Below are 20,486 nucleotides of genomic sequence, written 5' to 3' on the forward strand. Positions count from 1 at the left end.
CCATCTACTGAAATTACTAAAAATCCCATCTACTAAAATATGTTTTTTTCCTAGATTTCAAATCAATATCCTAACAGGGCTTTCAAGATAGGCTCACTAATGACCACAGGAAAGAGAATTCATATTTATCACATATTTGGATGAATGTTGATGATTTGATTGGAAAAGAAACAGGTGAGCATAAAGTCTTTGGGAGGTGGGAGTGATTTCTCATGCTCCACTCTGAGAAGAACTACATACAAATGTGCAGTGTGCAATTTGGAAATGTTCACAGTATTGCAATAAATCGCCACCAAACAGAAATAATTACAAAGGATTAACACTAGCCCCGTGTCAAAATCCAAGTGAAGTTGAAACACTGACCTACTTTCTTTCTCCCCTTCCTTCCTTCCTTCCTTCCTTCCTTCCTTCCTTCCTTCCTTCCTTCCTTCCTTCCTTCCTTCCTTCCTTCCTTCCTTCTTCCCTTCCTCCCTCCCTTCTTTCTTTCTTTCTTTCTTTCTTTCTTTCTTTCTTCCTTCCTTCCTTCCTTCCTTCCTTTCTTTCTTTCCTTGTTCCTTTCTTCCTTTTTTTCTCTTCTTCAAATAAACTAAGAGTAGGAATAATTATCTATTTCCTATGTCAGGTTTTCAGCTCGATGGGAAGAGGAAAAACAGAAAACCAGGCTTCTTTGGAAGTGTGTTCACACTTCCATCCATCTTGCAAACACATCAGCCTAATTTCTTCCTCTCTGCTCTGTCAACATCCTTGCTCCCTCACCCACACCCTGCCGCCCAGCATCTTCCAGCAAATGCTAATTATTTAACAAATCAAGAGTTTCACACAGTCCTATACAATTTCTACCACAGGGGAAAAAAAGAAAGTCACTTGCCAGTAAATCTCCCAGTGAATGATTTTAATACCATGAAGTTCTTCAGATTTACAAACAATGGCCTGGAATCGCAAACTTACCATAAAAAGTCAGCTGTCCCTTGGCTACATTTTTGCCTCGGGAGTTCTCAGCCACACACTCATACAAGCCAGCATCTTCCTGCTGGAAATTGGGAATTTCCAGGATCCCATTTGACTTGTGTCTTCTGGCTTTCCTTGCAATTGGCTTTCCATCAGCTCTCCGCCAGATAATAGTTGGTACTGGGCTGGTAGCAAGAATGAAAAGGAGTGAATTGAATTAAGAGAAATCCCTACCTTCTATTTGAGTCTACACAAAGAACACCTTTCGTCTGGATTCTAAACATGTAAACTCATTAGAGCTTTTCTCAAACTTCCTTCCTGGTACATCATTATTATTTTAGCTGTGTCTATATCTCCAATAGGAGCATTTTGGTCCCTGATTGTAAACATCTCTTATGCAGAATTATCATTGGAATTTTTTAAAAAAGGTTTTGCAGTACTGGGTTCAAAATCAAAGCCTTGTATTGGCTAGACATGTACTCTAGCATATGGAACATGCTGCCAGAACTTTTTGTGTTGCTTTGACAGAGTCTTGCATTTTTTCCTGGGCCAGCCTGGACTGCAATCCTCCTATTTGTACTGCCCTGTGTAGATGTTACACAGGAAAGGGCTATTATGCCCGGCAGGTACATTTCTCTGTATAGCTAGGATGGCCGACAGCTTGGATATTGTCCCTAGAGATTGGTTCAGATGGAATCTCATAAAACTTTTGCCCAGGCTGGCTTTGAACTACAAAGCTCCAAATCTCTGCACCTCAAGTATCTAAGATTATAGACTTGAGCCTTTGTGCCTACCAAAAATGGAATTTTATATGCTTATATATTTTCAACTACATGTTTCATAAGTTATCAATATCATCCTACAAATTGTTCATGCCCGCTCGTGATGGAATGGAGATGACTACAAATTCCTAAAAATTTCTCCCACTGAGGTGAGATTCCCTCTACCTCCCCCTTCAACATGGCAGCTCTTTGACTACTTTGGCTAATAAAATGGAAGTAGTGTGTCAACTTCCAGATGTAGACATGAGGAAATTGACAGCCCTCACTCTTTTTCTCTTGGAATGCTCTCTATGGGGCATCTACAGGTTAGTTTGAATACCAGCCATGGGGGTCCCATTGTAGCGTCCCCTAAACGATAATCTCAGTAAAATTCCCACCAGAAATATGAGTGAAACTCCTGAGCTCTCAATACCAGCCCACCTGACAGTGACGTCGAAAGTGATGCTACATAAAGCAAAATAACGCCACCCCCCCCGTGTCTGAATTCTCGACCCGCATAATGTGAAATGTATTTAGACACTAGCTATCTGTCCCTTCTGCAGTTTTAATGAGATAACAAACAGCAGTAACATTATATTCTTAAAACTTTCTGTCCAACAAAGTGACTGCCTTTGAGAAAACCAAAAATGAACAGAAATGACAACAACAAAAAATCTGGGAGATACAGCCTAATTGGTTGACAGGTGAGCAATTCAAAGAAAGCACTGCATCTGGGACAATGTAGTTGTTGAGACTTATAGCTGGAGAGCCTTAGCAATTTATAGCAATCCACTTGGAAGGTGGTTTGGGGAATCTTTACTTAACATAGTGAGATAAAGAAGCAATCTGTGAGGTCTTTATAGGCTCTCAAGGCATCTTTCATTGCCCTGCCGTTCATGTTTAGAAGGCATGTTCAACTTCAAGAAGGGCAAGCTGGAGCAGCCTGGAAGTCAGTGGTTTAGAGAGCGAACCACAGCTTTTAAGATTGTGGCTTCCTAGTTGGGGGTGGAGGATGGGAGGGGGGAAGCGGGGGGGGGAATACAATTATTTCCTTATTTATATTTCACAAAAACACTCAACAGAGAAGTAATTAGACTCAAGACTTGCTAATCTTCTGTGGGAAACCTGAGATGGTATTTAAAAGATTAGAGCTATCATCTGTACCGTATTTGTTTGTAAGACCACAGATTTATTAGACAGACACTTGCTCCAAATGCAGAAAGGGCTCTATCAGCGTGTATTATGGGTCTCTTTACACTAACGAGAAACTCTCCTAACACATGCCTTTAATGCATGCTTTCTGGTCTTAAGTGGGTGATGATGGTGGGTTTCAACAGGTGAAGTGCAAATCCAAACATCTCTGTGGAGCCTGGAGGAGCCCAATTAGAGTCCTTTGTGTGGAGGCTGCTGCTGCTCAGGCAGTGTGAATAGACTTTAATTCAGGGATTTTACTTTCTCCACAGAAGATCTGTCAAGGTGTCAGCTTACAGGTTTGTTTTTTTTTTTTTTTTACAAGATATATGCCTAGAATATCCATATCCAGAAGCCAGTTACCAGTGACCTCCTGCTTCTTCTTTTTCTCCAGTTGATTTCACACACCACACACACACACACACACACACTTTCAAATATAAAACATAATCACATCATTAACCTGTTTTATTCCCAGCAATAAATCATAGATTAAAAAAAATGTTTTCCATATTGGTTTAACGACATGTGTGTACAGCATTCAGTCCTGCAGTTAGATCATACATTTTTTGGTGGTAGTGGGACTTGAACTCTGGGCCTGACACTTGGTAGGCTGGTCTCTACCCCTTGTGCTTCTAGACTTTCATATTTCTATTACATTTTGATCTCATTTTTTGCTTTAGCTGGCCTGGACTGTAATCCTTGTCTTTATGCTTCATGCATGTCTGGGATGACAAATGTGTATTATTGCACCCAGATTTTTAAATGGTTGATACGGGATCTTGTGAACTGTTTGCCTCAAACTGTGATCCTCCAAACCTCAGCCTCTCATACCTCAGTGTGAGCCATTGTGCCCAGCTTGTCACAAGTTATTTACTATGGCAAGTTAAAAAAAGAAGCAATCAAAAACCTCCACTGCATTGTTTTGTACCAATATAAAGATGACTAATGTAGCTGACTTGAAAACATATGAAAAAAATATCATCTTTTTACTAGCAATAAAAATGAAATGTATAAAAATGGAACATATTCTACATTTGGTGCAAAACACAAAATTACTTCATAAATCGACATCTTTTAAAAGTGCTCAGCAAGAGTTAATGCTGCTGCCTCAGTCAACGTTTAGGCACAGGGAAAAGAGGGAGTTAGCAATTGGTGTCAGATAGACGGTATTGTGAGTACAGATTGATATGGTTTATTTAAACTCCATAGATGAGCCTGGCATCCGATGGCTCATGACAATAATCCTAGCTACTCAGGAGGCTGAGATGTGAGGGACACGGTTCAAAGCCAGCCTGGGCAGGAAAGTCCTTAAGACTCTTTGATAGTTAATCTTCAATTAACTATAAAAATGCTGGAAAGTGCTCAAATGTGTAGAGCACTAGCCTTGAGCCCACCCAAAAAGCCCAGGGACAGTGCCCAGGTCCTGAGTTCAAGCCCCAAGACTTGCAAAAAGAATACTACTACTACTATTAACAACAACAACAACAATAACAACAATAATCACAATAACAAATTTAAAAAAATCTTTCGAAGATCTAAAAAGTCTCACTCTGGATGATATTATTTTTGCCAAAGCCTTTCTGTTGGTTACTGGCACATAGAAATCCACACTGATTTGCATTTCATTTCTTTATAGCTTCTGGCAGATACTCTATGGAAATTTTAATTGGTTCCCAAGTAGCTCTTTTAAGGACAATCCAGACTAAATAATAAAAGTGTAACTAATTTTCAGACCACTCTGTAAAACAGAGACCCTCTTAGAGAATAGCAGATCTTAACTATTTATAGTCAGTCAGAAGGAACTCCAAAGAAGGGAAGAAGAAAACTGACAATTTAAAAAGAAATTCTAGAAAAAAAACAATATGATGTAGCTTCTGTGAGCTAGGGCCAGAACACAAGTCCCTGTTTCCCCCATAGTCAGCTTGTCTGTACCTTAAATGAAGGCCATTGTTTCCCTGTCACTCTGGTTTAGACGGCATGCACATGACAGGTCAGAGCAATAGAACAAAATACTTTCTTCAGAATTGCCCATTCTCTTTCCATTTGTGGCCACGTCGATGGCAATAGCCCAATCTTGGCACCATCGTCTGTCTCTTCTCCATGCTCAGAGGGCAGAAGCAAAGAAGCATGTGCAGAATTGCAAAGAGAAAGGCCCTGCTTGATTTCTGTCACCTCAGCACCCAGGGCTATGAACAGTGTGAGGAAAATTCTCCACCTGCCTCAACCGAAGGGAGACAGGAGGACAAGAAACCAGAACTTACTTTCCTAGAGCAAAGCATTCCAGCTTGACTGTGGCTCCTTTGGCTGTAGGGACCGTTTCTGGAAACTGTACCTCTATTTTGGGTTCATATTCACCCATCACCCCTGTGAAGAAACAAAAGATGCAAGTCTCAGAGAGATTTCCTTCAAGATGTGCATGCTTTCTGTTCCTGTAGGATCCTTCTACGCATCATTACGAGCATCATTAATTCCCTCAGAGAAAGCTAGCCATCTCTCCAACAGCCAGGAAATTGTGGCTCTTCTCCCAGTTCCTGCATGAGGAAAAAATCCGTATCACAGTGGTATGCCATCTGCCTAGGATTAAATTCGCCAGGCTTCTCAAAAGTATGTTTTTAAGGTAGCCATGGGAGACAAACAAAAGTTAGAGTGACAAATCCCTAGTCAGCACAAAAATCATCCTTTTGCAAACATACGGCACACAATTAAAATATGCAAAGCACTTAAAAAAGATACACGCCTGCTTTGTGAGGTCAGTCCAAGGTCACCATTTTCATGTTCACTTCCAAGGTCAATCTGAACCAGTCTCTACCAATTTCCGGTATCATTGTATGATTATGATCCAAGTAAGAACCTGACAAACTCAGTCTGGGCATTAAAACTAAATTCTGCTTCATACCAATCTGTTCTCCATCTTGTCTACAGAAGTTCTAATGGTCTTAATACATTTATTCTTATTCAGTTTCTGGCTATGTAACATTATTTCTGATTCATCCAGACCAATGTGAAGTTTGGAATTATCTACTTTGCTGCATAATGACAGGTTCTCTGCTTCATCTCTCTTTTATGTTTTCCACAGGTAGAGAAGAAAGACACTAAAGGGTCCAGAAGAAAAGGTTAAAAACAAGGAGTGATGGGCACAGGTGCAGTAACAGATAGAAATGAGTTCACTCATTTTGCCAGCGCTATCTGCTGTTTCTGAGACGGACAGGCATCGAGAGCATCTACTCCAGCTGTGAAACAAACATCAACCCTATGTGTTAGATTCTTTGCAGTGTAGGTAGGTTTGCTATGAGGTTTATTGTCAAAGTGCAAAAGTGAACATAATTTTTTTTAATCTTTTTTTGTAGTTGTTATTTTTTTCCTTCCCTAGAATGGACAGGAAGTATTAGATTTAGAAGGGACTTTAGGTAATTTTTATTTTTATTTTTTTGGTCTGAGACCAGGTCTTGAACTTGGTACCTGATGCTTTTGCTCATTGGTTAGTGTTCTACCAACTGAGTCATACCTCCAACTCCTTAGATCACTCTCTTCAGTATTTTTAATTTTGGAATTCATGGAAGCATACTTTTCTAAGCTAGCAACCTCTTCTGATTTGCTTATGCCTCAAGAGGAAAAAACAAAAATCAAAATTTGAATCTATCTCTACATTTTATGAGAAGCGATCATCTCAAAGAAGCCGTTTGCTTTTAGTTCCACAGTGAATTGGCTGGTGTTCATGATTAAAGCAAAGGCCTGGACTCTTCATTTTAATTTCTTCCCACGGCCTCTCACCGTTGCATTGAATTACACGGTGAAACGAAACGAAACTAAAGTGCACAAAATCCAGGCTTGACAAGCCTGTTCCTCTTGCTTTGGGCCAACATCTGCAGTGAGTGACTCGGGCTGTTCCTAGGTTTGTCTTTGCCTCCCTGTGAGCGTTTGCACAAAGCTGGGCTGTTAATAGTGTGGGAGCTTCTAACAACATCCTTCACACACAGCTGCTGAACTTGCTAACAAACAGGCTGGGCGCTTGAATCATCACTCCATAAATATCAGGAGCATGACTGAGTGCAGCTTGCGAGTTCACACCTCGTTGTTCCTGTATGTGGCTGCGTAGTCTGCACAGCAGTGTTAATTAAAAAAAAAAAGAATTGCCTTGAGAGAAAGAGGCCTTTGCCTTCCCAGGAAATCAAGAGAGTGTGCCTGGCAGTATATCATGTGCTGGAGAGAGAGGAGATGAGGTTAAAAATACAAGACACAGCAAGGTCTGAATAGCTATCAGGTTCGGTCCCAGCCTGCTCCTGTAAACATGACTTGGCAATCGTGTGTCTTCAATCCAACTTTGAAGATATACCGGTGAACAAATACCATTGCCTACAACCTTCTTTTATGTGTCATTATTAAGTTTTTTTATTGTGAAAATACAGTACAGAGGGGTTACAATTACATGAGCAAGGTAATGAGTACATTTCTTATCAAGCATTGTTGCCTCCTCCTTTGTTTTTCCCCTCCCAAACCTGCCTTCCATCTCTATGATTATACTTCCCCCTCCGTAAAGTTGTAAAGTCCGGTTTTCAACGCAGCATCTTGTACATCTCATTGTTGCAATGGGACCACCTGTATCCCTATTTAAACCATTTGTTTTTTTTCCTTCCCCTCCCCAAATTATACCAACATCAAATACAGTGAAAACATGTTATACCGTGGGGGAGGGACATACAAAGCAATAAAATAATCATTGGAAAGCAGTATGGAGGTTCCTCAAAAGACTCCACATAGAGCTCCCCTATGACCCAGCAATCCCACTTTTGGGCATTTACCCAAATGATCACAAACAAGACCACACTAAAGCTACCACCACAACTATGTTTATTGCAGCATTATTTACCATAGCTAAGATATGGAACCAACCCAGATGCCCCTCAGTAGATGAATGGATCAAGAAAATGTGGTATATATACCCAATGGAATTCTATGCCTCCATCAGAAAGAATGACATCGCCCCATTTGTTAGGAAATGGAAAGACTTGGAAAAAATTGTATTAAATGAAGTTAGCCAGGCCCAAAGGAACACAGGTCCCATGATTTCCCTTATTTGCAATAACTAGTATATGTCTGAGACAAGCAGAAAAGGTCAGATAAGTTGATGTTAGGGAAATGAACCCCAAGATAAGGACTCAAGTGGTTTTTCTTTCTTGCTATTTTTTCTAACATATTTATAAGCCTCCAACCTTCTTTAGAGCTACTAAACATTCCTGACAAGACACAGTTAGTGTCAGATTCTTGAATGGCTATCTTGTCATCCTAAAATCCCAGTGAAAAGGTCCAGTCTGGAAGTACACTCTCCTAGGGTCTTCTATGCTCCTCTATCTGCCCCATTCTCTAGCTCACCCTGGACTTTAAATGACCACAATACATTGAAACCTCTTCTGCTTTATTTCTTAAAGAAGTTTTCTCGAGTTACCAATGTTAAGGGCACAACAATATAATTCACAGCAAGCTTCTGGCATTGTACAACCATCATCACAACCCAGTTTTAGAACATTTTATCACCCCAAGAAGATCTTTTATGCATGTTCATAGCTGCTTCCTGTTTCTGGTCCCAGCACTGGGTAATGTCACATCTGATAGTTGTTCTTATTTGTCTATTTTGTACATTTCACATATATGAAATGGGCTTTTGTGTCTGGATTCCTTTCTGTGGCATGTTTTCAACACCCATCCACAGTTTAGCATATATAATTTGATCTCTTTTTTTTCTTGAAGAATAGCACTCTGCTATATGGACATACCACATTTTACTTATCTGTTTGTGGGTTGTATCAGTTTCCTAGGAGTGCTATAACAGAATTATTACAGACTGGCTAAAAGGAGAAGAGACTTACGCTCTCACAGTTCTAGAGTCTAAAAGCCACAAATGGAGTTGCGGATGGAGTCATGCTCTAAGTCTCTGGGTACAATCCTTCTTTGCTTCTTCCCCGGTTCTCGTGGTTGCTGTCATTCAACCGTCTTTGCCTTTGCTGTCAAGGTCTCTTCCAAATGATGCTTGACCGTATTAAATTAAGGGCTTTCCTATTCTAAGATTATCTCATCTCTACGAACCACATCTAGAGTGACCTTGCTGCTAAAGAAGGCCACATCCTGAAGTCCTGGGGTTTAGGATATCAGCATACCTTCCTTGACAGCACAATCCAATGGATGATCCTGGTTGATGGAGATTTGCTTGCTTCTGCTTCTAGCTACAAATCCATATGCAAGTCTATGTGGAGGTATGCTTTACTGTATGTTCCTCCTGCCTTTCATATCCAGGACTCTGGTCTCTGGCTTTGTGTCTCAGCTCAAACAATGCCATCTTGGAGCAATATTGTCTAATCACTCTATCTAAGACGGGTCTTCCGTATTACTCCCCATTATTTTTCACATTACTGATCACGATTTACAATTCTCTCATTTGCCTGCGCGTTTCGCATTTGTCTTCTATCTAGATGATAAAACACGTAACTCTGAGTGATGTGCCTGTCTTTTTTATACTTCTTATCTTCTATTGCAGTCTCCCGGCTGTCTATATGTTCAGTGAATAACTACTGGCATAAAACATTTTACAAACTTGAGCGCCCCTCTCAACTATCATTGCTGTTTTCCATCATGTTTATGGCTATTTACATACATGGTCTCTCTTCTGTTATACATTTTTACCCTCTTGTGGAATAGAAACCTTTCCAATGGTTTCCTGGATCCTTCACAAATTCAAGCTGTGAGCCCAGAATACGAAAAAAAAATGGAGCAAGATGAACAGATGTGTGGTGTGTATGTGTGGGGGAAACCAGAAGAGTAGAGGTCTTTAGCTATGGCAAATGTGCCCCCTCATTAGAAGGTATACTATGAATATGACAGACCTGATCTTTGTCTTCATATATTGATATATATTTGGTCCATGGCACAGAAATATAGCATATGTGGGGAATGATCAGTTGTTTACTGAATAGCTGAGAGAGCTGATTTAATGAGATAGGGCTGGTTAAAAATTCCTGGAAATTCTGAAGCTGCCCAGGGCTCTTCATTTCAGCCATTGGAGCATTTCCATTTCTGATCAAATAAGTAGAGATAGAGCCCGAGAATCTGCATTCCTAAAAAGCTTCAGGTGATGATACCGATGCTGCTTATCTGAAGAACATCAGGATCTCTTCCCTAACCAGAAGCAAAAAGTCAGATGCTCCAATGGACTCAAATGAACGCTGGAATAATCACTAGGAGGGCCCGAGATTCCTACCAGGGAAAAAGCCCATCAGAAACCTGGACAGTATACCCGACCTGTATCAACGATTATCACACTTCCCAAACCTGGGCAATTATCAAGGTTGTCATTGATGGCTGTCAGAATCTAAAATTTAGCAAAATAACCAGCAATTTACAGAATAGGAAAGAGAAATCAGCCACATACCACGCTGATTTAAGCACAATTTGCAAAGCCCTGTGTTGGCAGAAGGAGGGCACTTTGCAGAATTGCGTGCCCCAAGATTTCACCAATGATGACCTTAGCTGAGCCTGTGCTTGCTAAAATAAATCTCAAAAGGAACAGTTACCAACTTCCATAGAGTGATTTGTCCTACTGAAAAACACAACTTGCAAAAGTTGTTTGAAAGGAAGTTCCCATGTTGCCTTTCTTGACTTGCTTTTCATTCATCAAAAACTACCTGCAAAGAATCTAGTTTGTTACATGAATTCCCTTGTTTGTGTTTACCATTCTGCCATTCTAAATCAGTTCTGTTTTCTTTCAGGGTAAAGGGGATGGACGAAGTCTGGTGAAATGTTCCCTTCTATCTTTTCCCACCACCCAGAGGGTCAGGTCACCCCGAGTTTGAAGCAACAACTGTCCACAAAGAATTATTATTTGTTCACCCTGGTCCCACCATTTCTGTGTTCCCCTTACCCTCCCAAAGACAAAGAAATGAACAAACAAGACAAAAGGAAAAGAAAACAAAAACAGCAACAAAAGAAAAAAATGCCTCTTGTTTCCATTTCCTGGAGTTTACGTTGGAAATGAACTATACAACTTGTGGATGGGGATGTGAGGAAAAAACTGGGAGGGAGCAACAGAAGAGGTGACATTGTTCAAAATGAATGTATTCTTTTTTTTTTTGTAGGTCATGGGGCTTGAACTCTGGGCCTGGGTGCTGTCCCTCAGCTCTTCAGCTCTTCAACTCTACCGCTTGACCCACAGTGCCACTTCCAGTTTTCTAGTGGTTTATTGGAGATAAGTCTCATGGACTTTCCTGCCTGGGATGGCTTTGAACCGCCATCCTCAGATCTCAGCTTCCTGAGTAGGTAAGATTACAGGTGTGAGCCACCGGCGCCCAGCTAAAATGAATGTATTCTTTATCTGACTTATGAAACTGTAACTCTTCTGAACATCACCTTTACAATAAAAATAGATAAATCAAAAAGTAAAGAATCTCCTTCTTGCCAGGTGCTTGTGCCTCACACCTGTAATCCTAGCTACTGTGGAGGCTGAGATTTGAAGATCATGGTGATCTCCAGTTAACCACCCAAAAGCTGGACATGGATTTGTAGCTCAGGTCATAAAGCACCTGCCTTGAATCAAAAAGCTGAGGAACAGCACCCAGGTTCTGAGTTCAACACTCAATTTGTTCACACCACACACACACACACACACACACACACACACACACACACACACACACATTTCTCTCTGTTGCTAGAGAGGAAAAGAGGAAAAGAAAGGCTATTTATCATAACTACTTACCAGATAGGCTATTTATCAGAAACTCCTAAGAGGTGAAAATGAATCCCACAATTTGGCTTAAAAGAATCCTGTATCTTCCTCATTCCTTATTAATAATGAAAACACAGAGGTAACTTTTTCCCAAAGGCTGTCTTATACAATGGCAGAAGAACCATGTATGCTTTCTTGTCTGGGTCAGTGTTGATTGCCTAAATTACTGAGCTAATTTACTAATTGTTCTCAGTTTGCAGAACTGATTAAAAGGCCATGCTCTGAGCCAATTTTGCCTTCCTTTGGGGGAATACTCACATGTGCATTCTACTAGAAAGTACATGGGTGCATGTTTGTGATCCCAGCTGTACCAGAGGCTGTGAGTAGAGGAATCATAGGCAGATAAAATCACACGATCCTATCTAATAAATAACTAAAGCCCAATAGGGTTGGGGTATGGCTCCTGTAGAAGAGCATCTGCCTAAGAAGCACAAGGTCTGGAGTTCAAAACTCCAGTACTGACATAAAACAGTGCTTGCATGAATGGCTTTCTCTACCTCTGTACATAAGCATGTTAGGTTAAGTCTCTGTAGCCACAAAGAAAAAGAATTCTGATAGATAGTCTAGATAGATAGTCCCAGTGGGTTTTATCTATCACGTTAGCAGGAGTCAGCAAAGATTCTCTGCGAAAAAGACAGATAGTATGGACTTTATTTAGGTTTTGTGGACTATGTAATCTTTGCCACTACCTCAACTCTCCCATTCAGCTGGAGAGTAGCCACAGACAAAACACCCACAAATGGGTGGGGTTATGTGTCAATAAAACTTTATTTAAATCAAACAGATGATAGGCTTATGAGCCCTAACTGGCTGACTGATATTAATGGAAATAAGAAGATAGTGAACGTTGGAAGACTCAGTATCATCAACAAAGTACTGAAACTAACAAGAGATTCCAGCAAGCCTATCACATACTGAATCACTTAACAAGGATAGCAGTCTTTACATCCATCAGTAAAAATTAACCGGAGTGTGATTACAAATAATCTATGTTGCCATATAGCTCTTCCTCCTCACATTGCACTTAGATTTCTCAACTAGACTATCATCTGAAGGAATAGAAAGGCTCAATAAATATTGTTCGACTAACTACTTGACCAATGTCCACTTTGTTCTAGATTAGGCATCTCCAGTGTCTCCTGTCATTCCAAATCCCTCTGTCTGTAAATCTACTGCTTAAAACACACTCTGGTCATTCTTACAAACGAGGCAATGTTAGGCCTTTCACTAACTTGGAGCACTCTAAGAGTGTAGGTTCCCAGGGGCTGAGCTTGGGTCTTTGACTTTGTAATGTATTACATGATGTGCATTGAACAGATGCTTCCTATCTGACTAGCCAAAAGACCATCCAAGACCTCTGGCCCCAATGGACCTGGAATGGAATTGGCTGTTAGAGGTCTGAAGCTCACTTCCAAGTTCCTAAGCTTGTCAAACTGTCAAAATATCCAGAGCCATTAAGACTCTATTAAATCAGATTAGCCGTGGCAGTTAAGCAAACTATCACACATCCTTTAAGTCATTTTGATGTTTTCCTCCTCAGACATGTTTTATGCCCCATATCCTTGACTCTGATCTAGTTAGGGAATTAAAAACAAGACAATTTTGGCTGTGACAAAGCTACACAACAGATGAAATTAGAAGTGCAAGTTAAATAAAAGCAATGCCTTTCGGTGTAAACTCTAGATCTTAGAAATGATCTTAGGCTGAAGATGTTTCTCAAGTAGTAGAGTATTTGTATTTAGCAGGCACAACCCTTCAGTTCAGAACTCTAGCATCACACACACAAAATAAGATAAAATAATGTTTAAGTGGAGGTCATACATTTCCTCTTTGTACGTCTAAACGCTAGAAGGTTGTACAAGCTGAAAGACATGTCCCTAGTGTCTAGGTTTTGTATCTGACCCCATGGCTAATTAGTCTACAAATACAGCAATATGTTCATTCAGACAAGTTATGTTTGTAAAGGGCTACACGGTGATCTGATGAAGTCTGAGTCAAACTGATGAATATTTATTGGCCATAGTTGGCCATATCACACATCAGTGAACATGCTCTCAAATATTCTAGTTTTCTCTTTCCCATTTCTAGTTATGGTCTTAATCCTGGAACTGTGAGCAGATGCATTGTTTGTGACTACAAGCTTGAGTGGTCTTGCAGGTGAAGGCTCACACGTGGTCTCTGTGAGCCTCAAAAAGTGAAGGCACCTGGCTGTCTGCCACTTCTATCTATGTTGGTGTTTGGAAGAACACTGGACAAATAGGACAGCATTTGTCTTTCCCAGTAAATAAGTAGTATTGGAAGTTGTATGTCCTGTGTGAATGTTGAGATTAGAGAAAAGTAAGCCAGAAAGTTGCAATTGGACTCCCACTAGATAAGAACAAGGAATCTTGGATATGACTGTATTGTAAACCAGGCTTTCTTTACTTGTTTGAGAAGGAAACTAAGGGCATGACTGTCTCCTGTGAGCGGTAGATCTGGGAATACACCCTAGGTTTCAACACTTTCCTCCTTTCTTTCAGGCCTGCATATACTCAGCACATCTATTTCTGTCCCCTTTCTAAAGTACATTGAATTTTCATGATACTAAGTTCATTAGCTGGTCTTTCCTCTGCTAGGGGAAAGCTTGATTTAAGGTGAGAATATTACATGTTGTGATGCAATGCTTGGTCAATACTTTCATGCGTTGAAGTAAAATTAAGTTGGGGAAAACAGGTGTGGACTTAGGAAAATATGTTCAGATCTTTCAGTTATATTTAAGAATATAAATATGAACTTAACATATTTTGTTTAAAATTTGTTTGTTTTAAAACATTTGGGAAAATTTACATTTTACCTATAAAGGTAAAATAACTGGTTTATATGTATTACATATTATATATATATATATGAATCAATTTATATATGCTTAGCAATACAAATAACCACATAAAGATCTAAAAAGCCAATATAAAGTAGAGCTCTGTAAAAATTAGATTGCTACAAATAAAATGAATGTATGTAAAAAAATAAATACATGGAGGTAGGAGAGAAAGGAGAAAATAATTTTAAACTCTAAGGTAAGGTACATTTATTTCCCTGTTCCTTAGTATCTTTTTTACATATATTGCTATTGTGGGAGAAGATTGAAAAACATTTAACAATTAGTGTGCATTGCACAGGTCCATCAGATAGACCCAGGCTATAAACCACTCAGCATCTGTCTTGGTTCTATGAAGTAAAAGAAAGATGTGCCAAACTAATCTCTAGCTAGTCTCCAGGAAAACACAGAAATAGGCAAAGGCTAGACAATGATTTTTCATGCTCAATTACATACTTGTGTGTGTGACATTCATAAACATCCTTACAGACTTTATCTCATTTCCCAATTTCTCATTTCTATGGTAATTCTTTGCATCCTTAGCTATTTCAGACAGAGTCAAGGTTAATGGATAAAAACAGAAGAAATAGCCAGAATGATTATCATGGCTTTCTATTATTTCTCTGATGGTTTTGTTGCATGGTAGTCTGTTACCTCTCTTTATGGAAATATAGGGAGAACACTTTGTAGAGGGCATATTACACAACAAGCTCCTATCTATCTACCTATGTATTTCTCTCTCTGTCTCTGTCTCTGTCTCTATTTGTCAGTCATCAGTCTTGAACTCAGGGCCTGAATGCTGTCCTTATGTTATTGTTTCCTTCTGGGGGGTTGTTTTTTTTCCTAAGGCTAGTGTTTGATATATGTAAAACAAAACAAAACAAACCCACAGAAATTGTTCTAAAAGAGATATAATAGAGCGAAGAAGCAAACACAAGAGGAGAAAAGACAGCAGTGCAAACTTTTACCAGCAAAGATTGAACACTTTAGAGTGTAATGTAATGGAAAGTATTATATCTACCCTTCTCTGCCATGATCTGTCCAAACTTTATAACACCAAGGAGAGTTCCATCTATCCACTACTGTAATTTGCTTAAAATATAATTTGTTGAGCATAGGTTAGGGAGGAAAGTTCTTGATGTTATACTTTGATTTTGTCCATGTTTGAACCACATTATATTTGTCTTAATATACCAAACATCTCTCAGATGTAGATATAATTATCATAATGTTCAGAAGGAAAAAAATCAAAGGGCAATGAGATTCAATGAGTATCTCTAAGTGACACAGTTACTGAATGCTGGGGATCTGTTCTGCTCTGAGATGGACGGTAGGAAGGTGGCAGCCACAGGAAGTTCTATGTAACGTCTTCCAGAGTGGTAGCATGCTAGGGCCATGTGGTAAATACTGTCAGACATACAGACATGGATACCACACCTGATTCTGATCAGAACCTGGGCCAGGATCATGGTTCACACTTTATGGTTCATCATCTCTTCCCAGGCTAGAAGCAATGAATCATTCTACCTCTTTACATATATCTGCTCTTAGCAAAAAGAAAGGACTCATTGTGGCATTTAGTATAGATCAAGCGGAAACACCTGCTTTGCCTTGCTTATCACATTTCAGAGGCAGAAGGAGGGTGCAAATTTTCGAGTTGCTTCAATGACTGAAATGGCTGTATCAATTCTACACTCTACTTGTGCTTTTATCAGTCTAATACAGTCACTAAACACAAGATCTTGTGGAGTGATCATTCCATTGATTTTACTCTCACAGGAGAGACTTAAATAAGAATATCATCATTATTTTGCCATTTCTCTTGATTTATTTTCCTCCTTTTCTCTCACCTTCAGATAAGAGCTAATTAAATAACCTGTTTTGTGCTTAGTAATACAGCTTGAGTATCCCTTTTATGTACTCCAGTCTAAATTGCAAAGACATTATAAATTAGACCATGAAATGCTCATGGAAATTTCAGAATGAAAGGCCATTAATTGCAGAATGAGATTTAAGCCTCCTAAATTGGTGATAAAATATTCTAACACTAGTATTTATCATGTCTATGAAGACATGCTCGCCATCAAGATAAGTATAAAAGCCAAGCAAAAGGCAGAATTGTTGCCAACCTGAGATATACAGAAGGATTCTAGACTTTTTGTGCTTCCTGATTACTTTTGTTGGTGCTTTTGGAAGCAGCAGTTTTATAGGGCCTTTATCTTTGGCTAGATCCCAGTGCATTAAAGTCAGTATTTCTTTACATCTCTAAGTTGACTCACCCAAACAGATATTGTTGAATAGGCATTTAGGTACAAATGCATTCTGGGTAGGGACCAGAAGGGACTGTATTTTTTATTTTATTTTCAATTTTCTAATTTTATTTTATTTTTTAGCTATTTCTTAGAGCATATCTTTTCAAAGTTTCTTCATCATTACTTCTGGAAAGATAGAAATGATAGCTTTGATAGAAATGTTACCGTGCTTACTTTTCTCTTTAAACAGACAGTTGTTCAGTTTTATTTAGTACAGTGCATCTTCAACACCAACATGTTAATTTAACATTAGTCATATGGCAAGCCAGATGCTGAGATCCAGTACGAAGTATAGTATGATCTTTGCTTGATCACAATGTGAGCAGGGCATGCAAGGAAAGCTGATTAGTAAATACAGATATACAAGGTGAAGAGGGAGAGCTAGAGCAAAAACAAAACAAAACAACAAGAAAAACCCCACAGGCCAGGCACTGGTGCCTCACACCTGTAATCCTAGCTTCTCGGGAGGCTGAGATCTGAGCATTGTGGTTTAAAGTCAGTCCAGGCAGGAAAATCCATGAGCTTCTTATCCCCAAGTAACCACCAGAAAACTGGAAGTAGTGCTGTGGTTCAAAGAGGTAAAGTGTTAATCTTGAGCTAAAGAGCTCAGGGAAAGCATCCAGGTCCCAAGTTCAAGCCCCACAATTGACTGAAACAAAAGGAAAAGAAAAAGAAAAGAAAAAAAGAAAACACACACACACACACACACACACACACACACACACACACACACACAAACAAAAATCCAGAGAACAAATCAACGTTCCTGTTGTCAGGGAGAAGCTGGGCTTTCAGTTTTATAAACCTTGTCTAAAATAATACTCTCAATCTTTTTTGTTCTTTGGAAACTGGTGAATCACCAGTGCCCAGTTGGAATCATTACATTTTGGTTATGTGGCTCTGGGATTTAATATTTAACTTATTTGAAGTGAGCCTCAGTTGCCTCAACTGTGATTTCTTGCCTTCTTTGCCTCTCAAGTTGTGAAGATTACTGGAGTGACCTACTGTTGTGGGCCTGACCAGTGTTATATTTGCAGAAACTGAAAGACTAGCACCTATCAATTACCCAAGTGAGAGTTTGTCACTACAGGAAAGAAAGACTTGCTACCCAGGAGGCTAAGATGTAAAGATCGAGGTTGAAAGCCAGCCCAGGCAGAAAAGTCTATGTGACTCTTATCTCCAATAAACTATTCAGAAAAAGCCAGAAGTGGCACTGTGGCTCAAGTGGTAGAGCACTAGCCTTGAGCAAAAGGAGGCTTAGCAATAGCACCCAGGCCCTGGTAGGGTTCAAGCCCCAGAACCAGCAAAAAAATAAAAATAGAAATAAAGAAGAGCATTTCAGGAAGAGGGAGCAACATATGTACAAACCTCTGGTAGACAAATCTAGGCCTTGGACTGTAAGACTGATGTACCATGCATTGAGGACATTTAGCTAATTAAGGTGAAATTCATATATTTTATTGAAATAATCTCATTACAGAGCAGGAAACTAAATCTTGTGTCTCCACCTAGCCAAGTATCATGCCTTGACTGTTATAAATCCAGAGGTGATTTGGATAACTTAAGCCTTTCTGCACCCCAAATTCTAAATTACACAGAATTGATTAATGAGCTAATTGTTCAACCTTTCACTTAATGCTGCCTGTGTGCACAATTGAAGTGAGAGAGAAACAAGAAATAGATTCCTTTGTTATTTATATTCTTCTGCATCCATTCCTGTTGAGGTTGGCAATTAGATTTCTAATTAGTCTTCCAAAATGGATTCATGGGGTTATTTCTTACACAAGTAGAAAAAAAAAAGCACCGGGGACCAAATTCAGAAAGCATTAAACTTTTCTTAGTTAAAGCTTTGTGTGTCAATTACATCAACTTTCACTTCATATTCAACCTCTGATGGCGAAAGATCAGGGTGAACAAAATTACTTGGATAACTCACCATCATTTCGCAGTATTAGTGGCGTGGGTGGCCCCAGGACCTTGTGGTTTGTGACAGTATTTGTAACCACGCAGGTATAATTCCCAACATCTGATTTTTCTACTTTGGCAATGTATAGGTTTCCAGTCTCTTGAGAAACGAAGCGACGATTATCCTGATAGGAAGGGTATTCATTGAAGATCCAGGCATAGCTCAGCTCTGAAAAGCAAAAAGAAACCTCACTACAAATATATTTCTTTTTTTCCCCCTTTTTTTTGTGGGGCTTGAACTCTGGGCCTGGGTGCGGTCGCTCAGCTCTTCTGCTTAAGGCCAGTGTTCTACCTCTAGAGCCACAGCATTACTTCCTACAAATATATTTCTTTTTTTCTGGATAAGGGAATTTTACTCTAATCCAGGACGGAAATGGTCGAGTTAGACATGTGCACTGTTGCCAGGTACCTGTAATCCTAGCTACCCAGGAGGCTGACATATGGAGGATCACAGTTTGAAGTCAGTTGGGGCTGAAAAGTTCATGAGACTCTCATCTCCAATTAACCACCAAAAGCCTAGAAGGGGAACTATGGCTCAAGTTTTAGAATAACAGCCTTGAGTGAAAAAGCTAAGGGACAGTGCCTATGCCCTAAGTTTAAGTGCCAGGATTGCCACCAAAAAAAATTGTGTGGTCAAAGAACAACATTTTTGCAAATCCTTATTTGGCAGTGTTATAAATGGAGTCATATCTGAAACTGTTCCTTTAAGACTTCTTATTTTTCTTAGGGCTTAGGTAAATGTTTTACAAATGAACACAGGAGTTTCTGCTGTCCATTTCAGAGAACTCTAAATGACACTGAGTTTCTACAGTTTGTTTCGGTGCACTCTTCTGCTTTGAAAACATAAGAAAACAACAACCACAAAAATCCCATGAACGTCTGCTGCTCTAGGCGCTGCAAACTTCCCCTCTGTGCAGCATGAATTCCAGATGGATCCAAGGCTGAAAATGGTAGATGAGCTATTGGTACCAATTAGTCAAAATTTTATCTTTGAACTTGTATTTGGGGGGAGCAGGTGGGAGTGGGGCGGGAGGGGAGGTGGGGCCTCTGGTCTTGGAACCGGTTGGCTGAATTACTGTAGGTCACGATAGAATCTCAGGTTAAATTCTACATTCTTGAAACGTCCTTGGAAGATGGTAGAAAAGCCACTAGAATGAGTGGAGATCACTCTCATTATTGTGAAAGGAATTGGTGTGTAATCCTTTGCTGGAGCCCAGTGCTAACTGACCTCAACAACTGAATGTACAACAGGAAGCACATTTTGCCTCCATCATCAAAAGCAGAGTCTAGAAGGTTCTGCTCCCTTTTATCTCCACATGGTAACATTTGCACATGCTTTCTTCTAGAGTCATAATTATATCTCTGAGAGAATAGCTAATCATTTTATTTAGGCATGTGCATGTAATTAGAAGTAACCCCATGCTGATGGCAAGAGGAAACATCAATAAACAAATGCTCACAGCAGAAGACAACTTTCCTCAAGAACTAAAATCCCCCAGGGAAGGAAAGACCCCTATCATAGGTCAGTCCAATATGGCAGCTTCCATCTAAGAACTAGAGATGTGAACAATGGTCTTCTCCCTGTACCCAAAAAGTGAGCAAAACCTGCTCAGGTAAACCCAGTCATCTCTCAGTGCCTCGGTTTTCTCTTCTGAACAATTTCTTTTTTTTTTTTT

At 39.7% G+C, this 20,486-nt stretch overlaps 1 protein-coding gene across 2 annotated transcripts in view; it reads right to left on the reverse strand.

Moving 5' to 3' along the window:
* The window catches only part of Cntn4 (contactin 4), a 456,937-nt gene that overhangs the window by 147,124 nt on the left and 289,327 nt on the right, over positions 1-20,486 (reverse strand). For both annotated transcript variants that reach the window (XM_013010395.1, XM_013010396.1), the window contains 3 exons: positions 18,782-18,979; positions 5,165-5,267; positions 949-1,133 (listed from right to left, as the gene is read on the reverse strand). In XM_013010395.1, the coding sequence (XP_012865849.1) occupies positions 949-1,133; positions 5,165-5,267; positions 18,782-18,979 (486 nt within the window). The remainder of the gene's footprint in view (positions 1-948; positions 1,134-5,164; positions 5,268-18,781; positions 18,980-20,486) is intronic.

The sequence above is a fragment of the Dipodomys ordii genome, unplaced genomic scaffold, assembly GCF_000151885.1.
Source record: "Dipodomys ordii isolate 6190 unplaced genomic scaffold, Dord_2.0 Scaffold12, whole genome shotgun sequence".
NCBI lineage: Eukaryota > Metazoa > Chordata > Mammalia > Rodentia > Heteromyidae > Dipodomys > Dipodomys ordii.